At 47.8% G+C, this 12,282-nt stretch overlaps 1 protein-coding gene across 2 annotated transcripts in view; it reads left to right on the top strand.

The window, feature by feature from the left end:
• RBFA (ribosome binding factor A) overlaps nucleotides 1-12,282 on the top strand; it is a 101,359-nt gene that overhangs the window by 16,314 nt on the left and 72,763 nt on the right. The window contains exon 2 of one of the 2 annotated variants that reach the window (XM_086965190.1): nucleotides 7,735-7,774. The exons of the other annotated variant lie outside the window; for it this stretch is intronic. Coding sequence (XP_086821316.1) covers nucleotides 7,735-7,774 — 40 coding nt within the window. The remainder of the gene's footprint in view (nucleotides 1-7,734; nucleotides 7,775-12,282) is intronic. 2 annotated transcript variants of the gene reach the window in all.

The raw sequence follows: 12,282 nt of genomic DNA, 5'->3' as shown, positions 1-12,282 counted from the left end.
CCGTGGAGGGGGAAGTAGACTCTCTGGAGGATTTACCCATCCCTGCTGAGTGGCATGTGGAGGGAGGTCCTACCAGAGAGGAATTCTGTAAGGGGCAGAGGGAGTGCCCTACCCTTGAGGGACTGAGGCGACAGGCTGAAGCCCAGGCAGCAGGTGATGTTACGGGACACTACCATATTTACTGGGAGGATGGACTCCTCTACAGTGAACCCAAGGTACCCTTACCTGGTTCATCAAGGGCCTTGGTAGTCCCGCAACAATACCGAGCCTTTCTACTGGAATTGGCTCATGCTATACCCTTGGCAGGACACTTAGGTCAGGACAAGACCTTTGCTCGGCTTGTCCTCCACTTTTACTGGCCTCAGATGAAAGTGGCGTCCAACACTTACTGTCGGACATGTGTATCTTGCCAGGCCAGTGGGAAAACAGGGGTGGAGCTGAAGGCTCCCCTGGAACCACTTCCAGTCGTTAGCATACCCTTTGAGAGGGTGGGCATTGACATTGTGGGGTCTTTAGATCCACCAACAACAGCTGGTCACAGGTTCATCCTGGTTCTGGTGGACCATGCCACACGGTACCCAGAGGCAATTCCTCTGAGGACAGTCACTGCACCTGTAGTGGCTAGAGCCCTAATGGGGATCTTTACCCGAGTGGGATTCCCCAAGGAAGTTGTGTCTGACAGGGGGACCAACTTCATGTCAGCTTATATGCGGGCGATGTGGAAGGAGTGTGGGGTGACCTACCGGTTCACCACTCCTTATCACCCCCAGTCGAATGGACTGGTTGAGAGGTTCAACAAGACCTTGAAGGGCATGATTAGAAGTCTGCCCGAAAGCCTGCGGAGGAAATGGGACGTCCTCCTACCCTGTTTGTTATTCTCTTACAGGGAAGTGCCACAGAAGGGAGTGGGCTTCAGCCCCTTTGAACTTCTGTATGGGCACCCTGTACGCGGTCCTCTCAGCCTGGTGAAGGATGGTTGGGAGAAGTCTCCCAGGAAACCACCCCAGGATGTGGTGAGCTACATGCTGGCCTTCAGGAGCCAAATGGCGAAGTTGTGGAAGCAAGCTTCTGACAACTTGGAGGCCAGCCAGGCAGTCATGAAAGAGTGGTATGACCACAATGCTCACCAGGTGGAATTGGAGCCTGGCCAGAAAGTGTGGGTGATGGAACCTGGAGAGCTTAGTGCCCTCCAGGATCGCTGGACAGGCCCATTTGAAGTGTTGGAGAAGAAGGGTAAGGCCACATACCTGGTGGACCTTAAGACCCCTCGACAGCCCCTACGAGTGCTGCATGCCAACCGACTCAAACCCCACCATGAGAGGCCCGAGGTCATTTTGATGATGGTGACTGATGGGGGAGAGGAAGCGGAAAGCGAACCTCTCCCGGACTTGTTCTCGTCTCAAGAGAAGGATGGGTCAGTGGAGGGAGTGATTCTCTCTCCCACTCTAACTCCTGAGCAGCGGGAAGACTGCCGCCAGATACTGGAGTAGTACTCTACGTTGTTCTCCCTTGTCCCGGGAAGGACTCACCTGTGTACCCATGATGTGGACACAGGGGACAGCCCACCAGTGAAGTCGAAGACCTACCGGCTGTCTGACAAGGTGAAGGCTAGCATCCATGGAGAGGTCGCCAAGATGCTAGAGCTGGGAGTTATAGAACCTTCCAACAGCCCTTGGTCCAGTCCGGTGGTGCTAGTGCCAAAAGCCGCTCCACCAGGCACCACACCAGAACTGAGGTTCTGTGTGGATTACCGGGGACTGAACTCGGTTACAAAGACTGATGCTCATCCGATCCCTAGGGCGGATGAATTAGTTGACCGGCTAGGAGCTGCCCAATACCTAAGTACCTTTGACCTCACTTCGGGGTACTGGCAGATCTCCTTGACAGATAGAGCAAAGGAAAGGTCAGCCTTCTCCACGCCTGAGGGACACTTCCAATTTTGCGTGATGCCCTTTGGGCTCAAAAATGACCCCGCCACATTTCAGCGGCTGGTGAACCAGGTCCTCTCTGGAATGCAGAGTTTCTCTGCTGCTTACCTGGATGACATTGCTGTCTTCAGTAGCAGTTGGGAGGACCATTTGCAACATTTGCAAACAGTTCTCCAGGCCCTGAAACAAGCTGGATTGACAATCAAGGCCAGCAAATGCCAGATTGGGCAGGGGTCGGTTGTGTACCTTGGACACTTGGTGGGTAGGGGGACAGTGCAGCCCTTACAGGCAAAGATTGAGGCAATCATGGCCTGGGAACCCCCCAAGACACAGACTAAGGTCCGAGATTTCCTGGGCCTCGCAGGCTACTACCGTCGCTTTGTGAAGGGGTATGGCACTATTGTAGCGCCTCTCACAGAGCTCACCTCTAAGAAACAACCTCGACGGGTAGTTTGGACGAACGCTTGTCAGCAAGCTTTTGAGAAACTGAAGCAGGCAATGTGTGCGGCACCGGTCCTGAGGGCCCCAGACTTCTCCAAGGAGTTCATTGTCCAGACAGATGCATCAGAACATGGCATTGGGGCAGTGTTATCGCAACTAAATGAAGAGGGCCTGGATCAGCCTGTGGTCTTCTTATCCAGGAGACTGCTTCCCCGGGAACAGAAGTGGAGTGCAATTGAGAGGGAAGCTTTTGCGGTGGTGTGGGCTCTGAAGAAGCTGCGGCCATACCTTTTTGGCTCGCACTTCCTGGTTAAGACTGACCACCGACCCCTTCGTTGGCTGATGCAAATGAAGGGGGAGAATCCCAAGCTGTTGAGGTGGTCCACCTCCCTACAGGGAATGGACTTCCGGGTGGAACATCGGCCTGGAGTGGACCACGCCAATGCAGACGGTCTCTCCAGGTATTTCCGCCTTAGTGATGAGGACTCCCAAGGGGTTGGGTAGTTCTCCCCACTTTCAGCTGGGGGGGACGCGTGTTAGACCTGTCTGGTTTTTTTGCGTAGTCCCTCCAATTTATTATTTATTTTGTCCCCTTTCTGCCCCTCATACCTTTATTAATTTTTGTGTCCACTAGCTTTTTCAAGGTGTTGGTCAAAGGGGATAGGTGTTCTTTCACCCTCATAGTGTTTCACCTCAGGCCTAGAGGCCTTTTCTGACAGGAATATAGTTGGAGTCACAAAATGGTGGCTACCAACTGTCCCAACTGACAAACCTAGAACCTGTCCCATAGAGTAGAATAGGGCATTCCAGAACCTTCTGGTCCCTTCCGGACCCCTGAGGGTCAGCCTATAAAAGGCGGAATGCTGGACAGCCATTTTGTCTTGCCAGTGAGGAACAGCTAGAGTGAAGGCTGAGGTCTGGTAGGGGTAGGATCCTGAAGGGTGGATTGCTCTACAATGGTAGCCCTCTGTCTAGGTTTTTCCACCCCCCATTCCTGTTGACCTAGCCAAGTTAGTTCATCCTGTTGACCCTGGATAGTTAGGTGAAGGGGTTATCCCAGACGTCTGTGGAGCTGAGGAGGTCCTTTCCTTGGGAACTGAATTAGGAGATCGCCTGGGCCCCTTTAACTGTCCAGTAAAGAAGGGTTGTGGATTATTGCGGAACTAGGAGATTTGGGGTTCCAACGCAAAGGGTTCCCCCCTTCTACCCTCCCTCGTTAGAGTGAGAAGGAAGCTCCTTCTCTTAATGACATTGAGGATTCCTTACCAGTGACTGGTCCTGTGGCGTGTGGCAAGCCTCCCCTCCTGTGAGGTAGAGGAGCGAGGAGTTGGGGTTTGGTTCCCTTTGTGTCAACGGTGAGCGGGACCCCTGGGGCATCGATCGCGCTCTGTGATAGCACTTCCATAGGAGAGAGAGAAGGGAGCAAAGTGAATGAATCCCAGCGCTACCGCGCATGGTCCTAGCTGAGCCGGGTTGTTTCCTCAGGAGGGGCCTATGATCGAGCAGGCCCGCTGCGGAGACGCTGCTCCGTGAACAGACGACGGAGCAGACTCTGAGGCCGAGACGCCTATCTCTTGCGCGTGCGCATTGGCGCCTCCGTGAAGGAACCGCCGGCCGGCACTGAGGTGAAGCGCCAAGGAGGGAAGCGGCTCCGCTGAGCGGCCGGCGCCCGGTGAAGTGCCCCGTGATACCATCGAGAAGGCCTCCGCTGCTCTGTGAGGGAGCGGGGAGGCCTGATCTCTGCACGAGAGTGTCCTGAAAGCGGGGAGGGGGTGTTGCAGCGGAACACACCCCCCAGAGCACACTGCCAAGTAAGCGGGGAATTCAAAGGGGTGGCAGAGGAGAACTGGCTGAGCTCCGTTCGTCTGACTCCTTCTGAGTTAAGAGGTGCAGCACTGATCAATCCCTGTGCATTAAGAGGAGAGATGGGCTACCAGATAACTGCACTTTGACAAGCCTATAGCGTTTATTATCCAATGGTGCACTCGAGGGGTGAAAAATAACTGAGGCCTGAACCATTCTTTTGGGTCTTTCCTTCCTAGCCTCTGGCACCTAAAAACTTGAGACAGCTTGTACCCCGACAGGGTGGGTTTGCTGAGGAGCTTAATTTTAGCCACTAAAGTGAGGAAGGCTCACTAAATCTTCGGGTGGAAAGGAGGGAGTAAAAGAGTAAAACTTGTCTAGCGAAGTGCAGACACTGCCTCTTCTAAACTATTGTATTGTGATGAAAGTTATAGATTCTCATAATAGTCGAATTTAATCAATTCTAGAGTTTAATGAAATGTACTTTTGATGCTGATTAATGTTATAAGTTGGTGCTCCTGAATGTAGTATTAATAATTTCATGACAACTGTATGTACTGAACTGTGGTTTCCCAAGGCATAAAGCAAAGAGTATTATTTTTATAAACAGACTCGTATTTTTCCAAACAGTGGTGTAGTGTCATTTTTAGGTGTTATTGCGTTGATTTACTGCTGGGTGGTTTGCAACCTTCACACATGTGCCTCTAGTATTTGTGTCTTACCCTAGGCCAGGCTACCCTAGGTGACCTGACATCCCAGGTTCCAACAATGCTCTAGGCCCCCTTCTGAGTAAAGCTTGTAAAAGGGATGAGACTTCAAATCATTTAGAGTTGGTTAACCCTTGGTATAATAAAGAATGTCGTCTAGCAAAGTACCATCTGATCCAGGCTGTTAAAACTAAAAACTCCCATTCTATAAAAGAAAGTAGACATGCATATAATAAAATTTTGACCCAGACGAAAAAAACATGGGATGATGCACTATGGGATGATTTACTAATAGCAGCTAAACTGAGAGATCAAGGTACCTTTTGGAGCTTAATATCAAAAGGCAACAGAAAGGGTAGATCACTCAAGGATCTTTATCTAGATGAAAAAACCTGGTGTGACCACTTCGCTAAACTTTACTCAGAAGATGAAGAGGGGTCGCGCACACAAAATTTAGAGAGCTATTTAGAACGGAGCATAGCGCCATTAAGATTTAGTATGGAGGAGACTATGCAGGCACTAGGGGCTATTAAAGCAGGTAAAGCACCAGGACCGGATAGGATTCCTAGAGACCTACTAAAACATGATGTTGAAGTATGGGGGCCATACATTAACTTTTTATGTAATTCTATAGTGGCTGGAACACCAATCCCTGATAGTTGGAAAGGGGAAGAAATTGTAAAAATTTTTAAAAAAGGAGATCACTACGATCCGGGCAATTATCGCCCAATCAGTCTAATTGATCTTTTACAGAAGGTTTTCGCCAGACATATTTTAAATAGACTTATAGAATGGATGGATGGGATACAAATATTGTCTAAATACCAAGCAGGGTTCAGATCATAAGTTAGTACGGTGGATCAAGTGTTCAGGTTCACGTGCATCTGCTGGAAGTATATCAACATAAGAAAGGGCAGTTTGTATGTGGCATTTATAGATTTGCGGGCCGCCTTCGACCTCGTACCACGGAATCTTCTGTGGATTACACTAAGAGACTTGGGGGTCCCAGGCGAGCTTCTTAATGAACTTATTCGATTACACACAGGGAACTATGCAAAAGTTAGATGGGGAAAGGGAGGTGAACTTTCGAAGCCCATACCTGTAAGCCGTGGTGTGCGCCAAGGCTGTGTGCTGGCGCCCACGCTCTTTTCATTGTACGTTAATGATATACCTACTTATTTAAGGGATTGTGATCATGACTCCCCGAGGTTAGGAGATGAGGCAATTACGTCATTGCTTTTTGCCGACGATACAATCCTCATCTCACAGACTCCGAAGGGCCTTCAAAATCTGGTGAACTCATTTCATGGTTACTGTGTAAAGAAGGGGTTGGAAATAAATTCATCTAAAACAAAATATATGTCAATAAATCCTCAAAAGTCCTTTAGGAAGAACTTGGCCTTAAATAATCAAAAATTGGAATATGTGGGGAGTTTCAACTATCTAGGTATTACGTTGGATAGTAACCGTTCATGGAAGGGACACCTGACATTAGGTAGGTTGGCTTTTAAGCAAAACCCGATGCCCATCCTAAAAGTGCACGGAGCTAGTTATTCCAAAGCCATTACGCCGGCACTGGAAGTATTTGAGGCAAAGGCCCAATCAGCTGCACTTTACGGTGCTGAGGTCTGGGGGCATTGCTGTAAACACAACTTTGAACGGGAAGAAAACCACTTTTTACGCAGGTTACTAAATTTACCAACTAGAACCCCCCCTAGTTCCAGTATTTTTGGATTTGGATCTTAAGCGGACAGATTACCAAGCAGCTCTTAGGCCATTGCTGTATTGGGTACGGTTATGGACAACCCCGGAGTTGTGTAACTATGAAAGTGGACTGATAGAAATTACCCAGATTGATGAGTACAAGAAAATTGCATGGTTAAAACATATTGAACTTTGGTGTACCAGGTTAGGGCTGTCCCATTTTTGGGACGAACCCCAGAATATGACATCGGTGTGTAAAAAGGTTCTAAAATCTACTTATTTGTCCTATGTCAAGGACGAGCCATCCCACTGTCCATCTATTGGCACATTGACTCAGAAATTTCTGACTATAAAAGATAACGCTGCATTTGAACCATTTATGGACGAGATAAGACCACCATTAGCAAAAACCTTATATTTGCAATTTAGATATGGGGTATTACAGACTAATGCTCATACATGTAGATGGGGATGTAAAAATGAGGATGGTATCTGTACCCTTTGCTCACTAAAGGCAAAGGAAGATGATGTCCATCTATTGTTTTTTTGTTCCGCTTATACGTTACCTAGACAGCGCTGGATAAAATCCCTCGGTAAAAATATGGGTGTCGGGTCGTATAAAGAGGCTGAGCGTATCATTAAGTCTAATGCCTCACAATTGGTGGTTTTTTGCACAAGCAGGTTCTTATTCAATGTGTATCTCATCAGGAAACGACTTGGATACAAATTGTAATACAATATTGGAACCTGTAGTTTTCTTTCATAGCATTAAATAATGCAGAATGCACAGAGTTCACTTTTTGTAAAAATTGCGTGGTTTTAAAGGTTTTAAACTTTGGCTTTTAATCTGGCTTTTTAACCAGGAAACAACCTTTTTTATTGTCTTATCTGGATTTTATGTAATAATATATAATTACTTGCTACTGAATCAATTGTTACTCTGCCCCACTATATTAATTGTAATGTGTTCATGTGATCAATTGTTGTCAAGGGTATTTTATATATTTGTCTGTAAATGTTTTCCTTGTCTGTACTTCCTGCTTTTATGGCTATATTAGCCGAAATAAAGTTAAGCTGAACTGAACTGAACATTAAAACATGCCCTGTTTTTGCTCTGTTTTTCCTACTCCCACTATGAACCAAAAAAATAGGAAGAAGTTTTGGTATGCTGGCCCTACAGTAGGACAACTTGTAAGTGATTAATCTTTTATAACATGCAAATCGAAGAAACGTTTTTATAGTGTTAACATGCTTTTGTCTTCAAGGTTCTTGTTTCTTAATTACCCTACATATCCTGCATTTGTTGTGAAAGATTGAAAAGGAATGCTTTGACTCGTAGAAAAGATTGTAAAATATAGAAGAGAAAATGTATTTTATTATAAGCTCCCGTATATTTCCTCATTACAGTGACGTTGGGACGCCAGAAGGCCCCTCGGTACTTGTGTATTTACAGAGAAGTAGTCACATCATAGTGATCCTCCGTGCACAAAGAAGGCAGCTGCGCTTTTCTTCAGAAGCTGTGGGAGAAATGGTGCTCGGGAGCCCGAGCATACTACCTGTATGCTAAAGGCAGCGAGGAAAAAAAGAAATTCTACCTCTTTTGTTTCACACTAAACTGCTGGGGAGGCTGCACACTGTTGCCTTCACAATCTCTGGAAGAAGGAGGCAAACAGTTCGCCAAACTATACTGACAAGGGTATACTCTGAATGAACCCCTTAATAGCGGCGTTCCTGGTGAGCTTGCCCTACATAAAGTAATGTTTATCTTCAAAGATGGGCCGAAGCAGGAGCATATTTAGGTACGGCGGAGCTTTGTATGGCTCGCATGTCAGGCAGCGTTTCGCAAAACTTATTCTTACCAATGCTTTAAAATATAGAGTAGATTCTGACTCCACCAATAGGAGCATTTCCCTCACAGCACTAGCTAATGATGGTTTGGTGTATCATTCCTCCTAAAAAAGAAAACAATACGATAGAAAGGGGTCCTAGGGAATATTTTGAGACCTGGCGTGGACACAGCTCCCAATTACTTTTTTTTTTAAAAACTTTATTTTTGGCGGCGAAGCAAATAAAGAGGCACAAATTATACAAGTGAAAAAGCAGTTAACACTCCCGGACCAATAAGGTCAGATCCAAACAGGAGGAATACAGCCAGGTGCGGCCCACATCCCGGGGGCAGGGCGGCACCTCGTTAAACCTGCCAAACAATGAAGGGAATCGCTCTTGTGCTCCCAGAATCCCCCGGTCAATATCAATACCTTCGCCAATTTTCTTACATGGTGCTATATCAATCCAAACAAAAACATAACCGAAACAAGAACCCCATGAATGGCATTTGTGGCATTGATGCAATCACATAAGGAGAGGTAGGCGAGGGCCTACTACAGAGCAGTCCTCACAGTAGAACGTGGTCAATGGCAATCCCAATGATCAACAAGCGTTCGCAACAAGGAACATCGGCATGGCCCAGGGGACTGCTACACCACCTCAGGACACTGCACCCCGGATCCCTCCCCACCATCATCAGACTCCGAGGAAGCTCCCAATTACTTAACTTGAATACATAATTTGATGAAGGACACTGTCATCAGGTCCATAGTCTCATCATTTATGACACACGATGGTAACATCTAAGGAGTCCCAGATGATGACCAGGGCGGTATCGAGTGGTGACTGATGGGTTTTCCTTAACTTTAAGGATAATGTTGTGTTCATATACTCATAGATTTTTTGGCCTATCGTTGTTCCGTTTTGTTAGGATTGTTATGTCATAGAGGTAGTCTCTCTTTTTTTCTTATTGTCAGACTCGTGGACATTTCTTATGTTTTCAAGTATCATTCCACCTTCCATGGAGAGCTTGCACTCTAATGCCGGAGGGACTGTTTACATTTGAAAAAAACATCTGAGTGATCACACATTAAACTTTTAATTTCATTTGTGCATTGCGTTCAGACAGTTTTTTTTCAGTATTCTTTTTTTATTACAGTAGGCTTTTTGCAGTTTTGTTAAGACTGTAGTACAAGCCTCACATTTAAGATGGCACCCCAGGTACTTTTTCAGCTTCTGCTTCACGCATAGGGAGAGGCTTGAAGCTTCACTCCAAAATGGCCGTCCTTTCTAAGAGATCTTATCTCCTACTCGTCTTTATCTGTGCTTATCATTTCTGTAGCTCTTCTGCTGCTGTGTACGCTTGCAACACTTGCTGCTGCTTCTGTAATGTTGCCCCTCTCCCAAGCCTTTTGTGGCCTGCGGGGACCCCATGCCTCAGAGCCTCTCTAAAAAATAGCTTGGTGCCCATATGGGGCACCCACCAAGCAACACATACTTAAGGGAGGGGCCAGGCCCTGCTTCCACCTCCACGCTGTGTACTACCTTTGGCTATGCGTGGCGAGAGGTTAGCCACAGGGCCTGGCTTGTGGCCAACCACCCTTCCTCAGGAATCCAACCACACACTGTGCACAGCCTTTTGCCATGCCCCCATGCAGTGGACTCGCGGATCCCTCTGAAATTTGATTGCCTGTCAACACTTCAACCAGGAAATGATAGCAAACCTCTTGGGACTGGACTTGAAGCAACGTCCCATTAAAAAAAAAAAAGTAAAAACTAAAGAAAAGGGGTCAGGGTAGGAATACGCTGACACCCCAGATATAGCAGGGCTCGACAAATCCACTCGACCGCTCGCATTTGCGGGGTAGATTTTATGAGGTTGAACTATTTTTAGGTCCTACTCGCCCTTTCTGGCGAGTAGGAAAACATACTAACTTTTGTCCTCCGTCTTTGAAAACTGAGCAAATGTGACAAGATAACAAGATGTAAAGGCCTTTTTAGCAAATGAGCAATAAAGATGCCTTTAAATCTTATTATCTTGTCACATTTGCTCCGCTTTCAGAGACGGAAGTCAGGTAGGTTACTGTTAGGTCGAGGAGATTTTTCAAGGTACTAGACCTGCAGGACTAGTACCATTTGTCGGATTTTTCGAGCCCTGTATAGTGAAGGGGGGTTGCCACAGAGATAGTAAAGTATTTTTTTACATTTAATTTTGCCCGCTAATTCGACAGGGGAACTTGCAGCAAAGTTGAAAGAAAAAGGTGTGTGGGTTCCTTCCCGTCTGTTAAAAGAAGCCCACCCGGGTGGGCCAAATCCTTGGAGCATATGAAAAATATAGGAAGGGCGCACGAGGTCCCCCTCCTAGGGCTTGAATAAACCCCAGGGTTTTTGTTTTGAATTCTGCTTTGGGTGCCCGCACGACACACACCAAAGGCCCACCACCTCCCTGGGGCTGTGTTTATTCATTAAATTGGGGTGCTCTCTCAAACCCCCTACAGCTCCAGTGGTATAAAATAAATGCAGGTGGGCCATGTGGACCCTACCTGCAGCTCTGGATGCTTCTACCTCCCCGGCAGGGCTTTAACTTCAATTAATGGGGGCCACACAGTCCCCTCCAAACCTTGAGAACTGCCACTTCCTCGGGCCTTTACTTACATTGAATGCAGGGTGCTACACCACCCCCACAGCTCCGGGCACCACCACCTCCCAGGAGCAAATTCTAAAAAAAAAAGGAGATGGCCGTTGGGACTGTCACCCCAGAGTGTCGCCTCCTGCTGTGTCTCTGGGTGCCCAATATATCTGTTTGCTATGGCTGGGCGGGAGCTTCACCGCTCCTGCCAAGCCATAGAAAACTGTGCTCACCTTCAGCAAGGGAGAGCAGTGAAATGTTCTCGCTTGCTGAAAGCGAGCACAATTGCTTTGACAGAGAGGGAGCTTTATGTTAGCAGCTCCCTCTGTGTCAAAGCAGTGCCAGCTCCGGCAGGAGGCGGGGAGCCAGAACGGACTGGGGTTGCCTTGATGCTCCCCCTTCGATCCCAGTGGTGAGTGGGAGCTCTGGAGGCACCCACTTGAAATAGCCAGGCCCTGGGGTATGGAGCCCCCGGGGACATAGTCAGTGATGTCACTGACTATTTCATGAGTGATGTAATATGTGAGGTCATAAGCAGTGCATTGCAGGGGCGGGAGTTATAGTTAGCTCAGCTAAATGAACCGTGATGGATCAAACCCAGATCTGTTGACTGGGTGTGAGTGTTTGATTGGTTCAGATGCTCCGTCCATCACCACCCCTTTTTGTACCGCTTTGTTCGCCGTAAGTTGGCAGGGTATGCTCATAAGTGAGTCCCTTGCTCACTTTGCCACTGGATTCAAGCAGGCCGGGCTGAAGACGGCTGAAATGCCAGAAACTGGTCCTCCGAAGCTTGTTTCTGGTCCAGGGAAGGCATGGCTTGGCAATTCGGGCTGGACTGTTCCCATGAGGCACAGGGTCAGACTGATTTGCATATGGACATGTCTGAACTGGGGTGGCAGAGTGGGCAAAAGAACCGTGATGGATCAAACCCAGATCTGTGGACTGGGTGGGAGTGTTTGATTGGTTCACATGCTCCGTCCATCTCCACCTCCTTTTTTTTACCACACACACACAGAGCCACACACACACAGAGCCACACACACACAGAGCCACACACACACGGAGCCACACACACACGGAGCCACACACACACGGAGCCACACACACACGGAGCCACACACACACGGAGCCACACACACACGGAGCCACACACACACGGAGCCACACACACACGGAGCCACACACACAGAGCCACACACACACACAGAGCCACACACACACACAGAGCCACACACACACACAG

The sequence above is a fragment of the Lissotriton vulgaris genome, chromosome 4_1 (assembly GCF_964263255.1).
Source record: "Lissotriton vulgaris chromosome 4_1, aLisVul1.2, whole genome shotgun sequence".
NCBI classification, from domain to species: domain Eukaryota; kingdom Metazoa; phylum Chordata; class Amphibia; order Caudata; family Salamandridae; genus Lissotriton; species Lissotriton vulgaris.
This window is presented reverse-complemented; position numbering and strand designations above follow the sequence as displayed.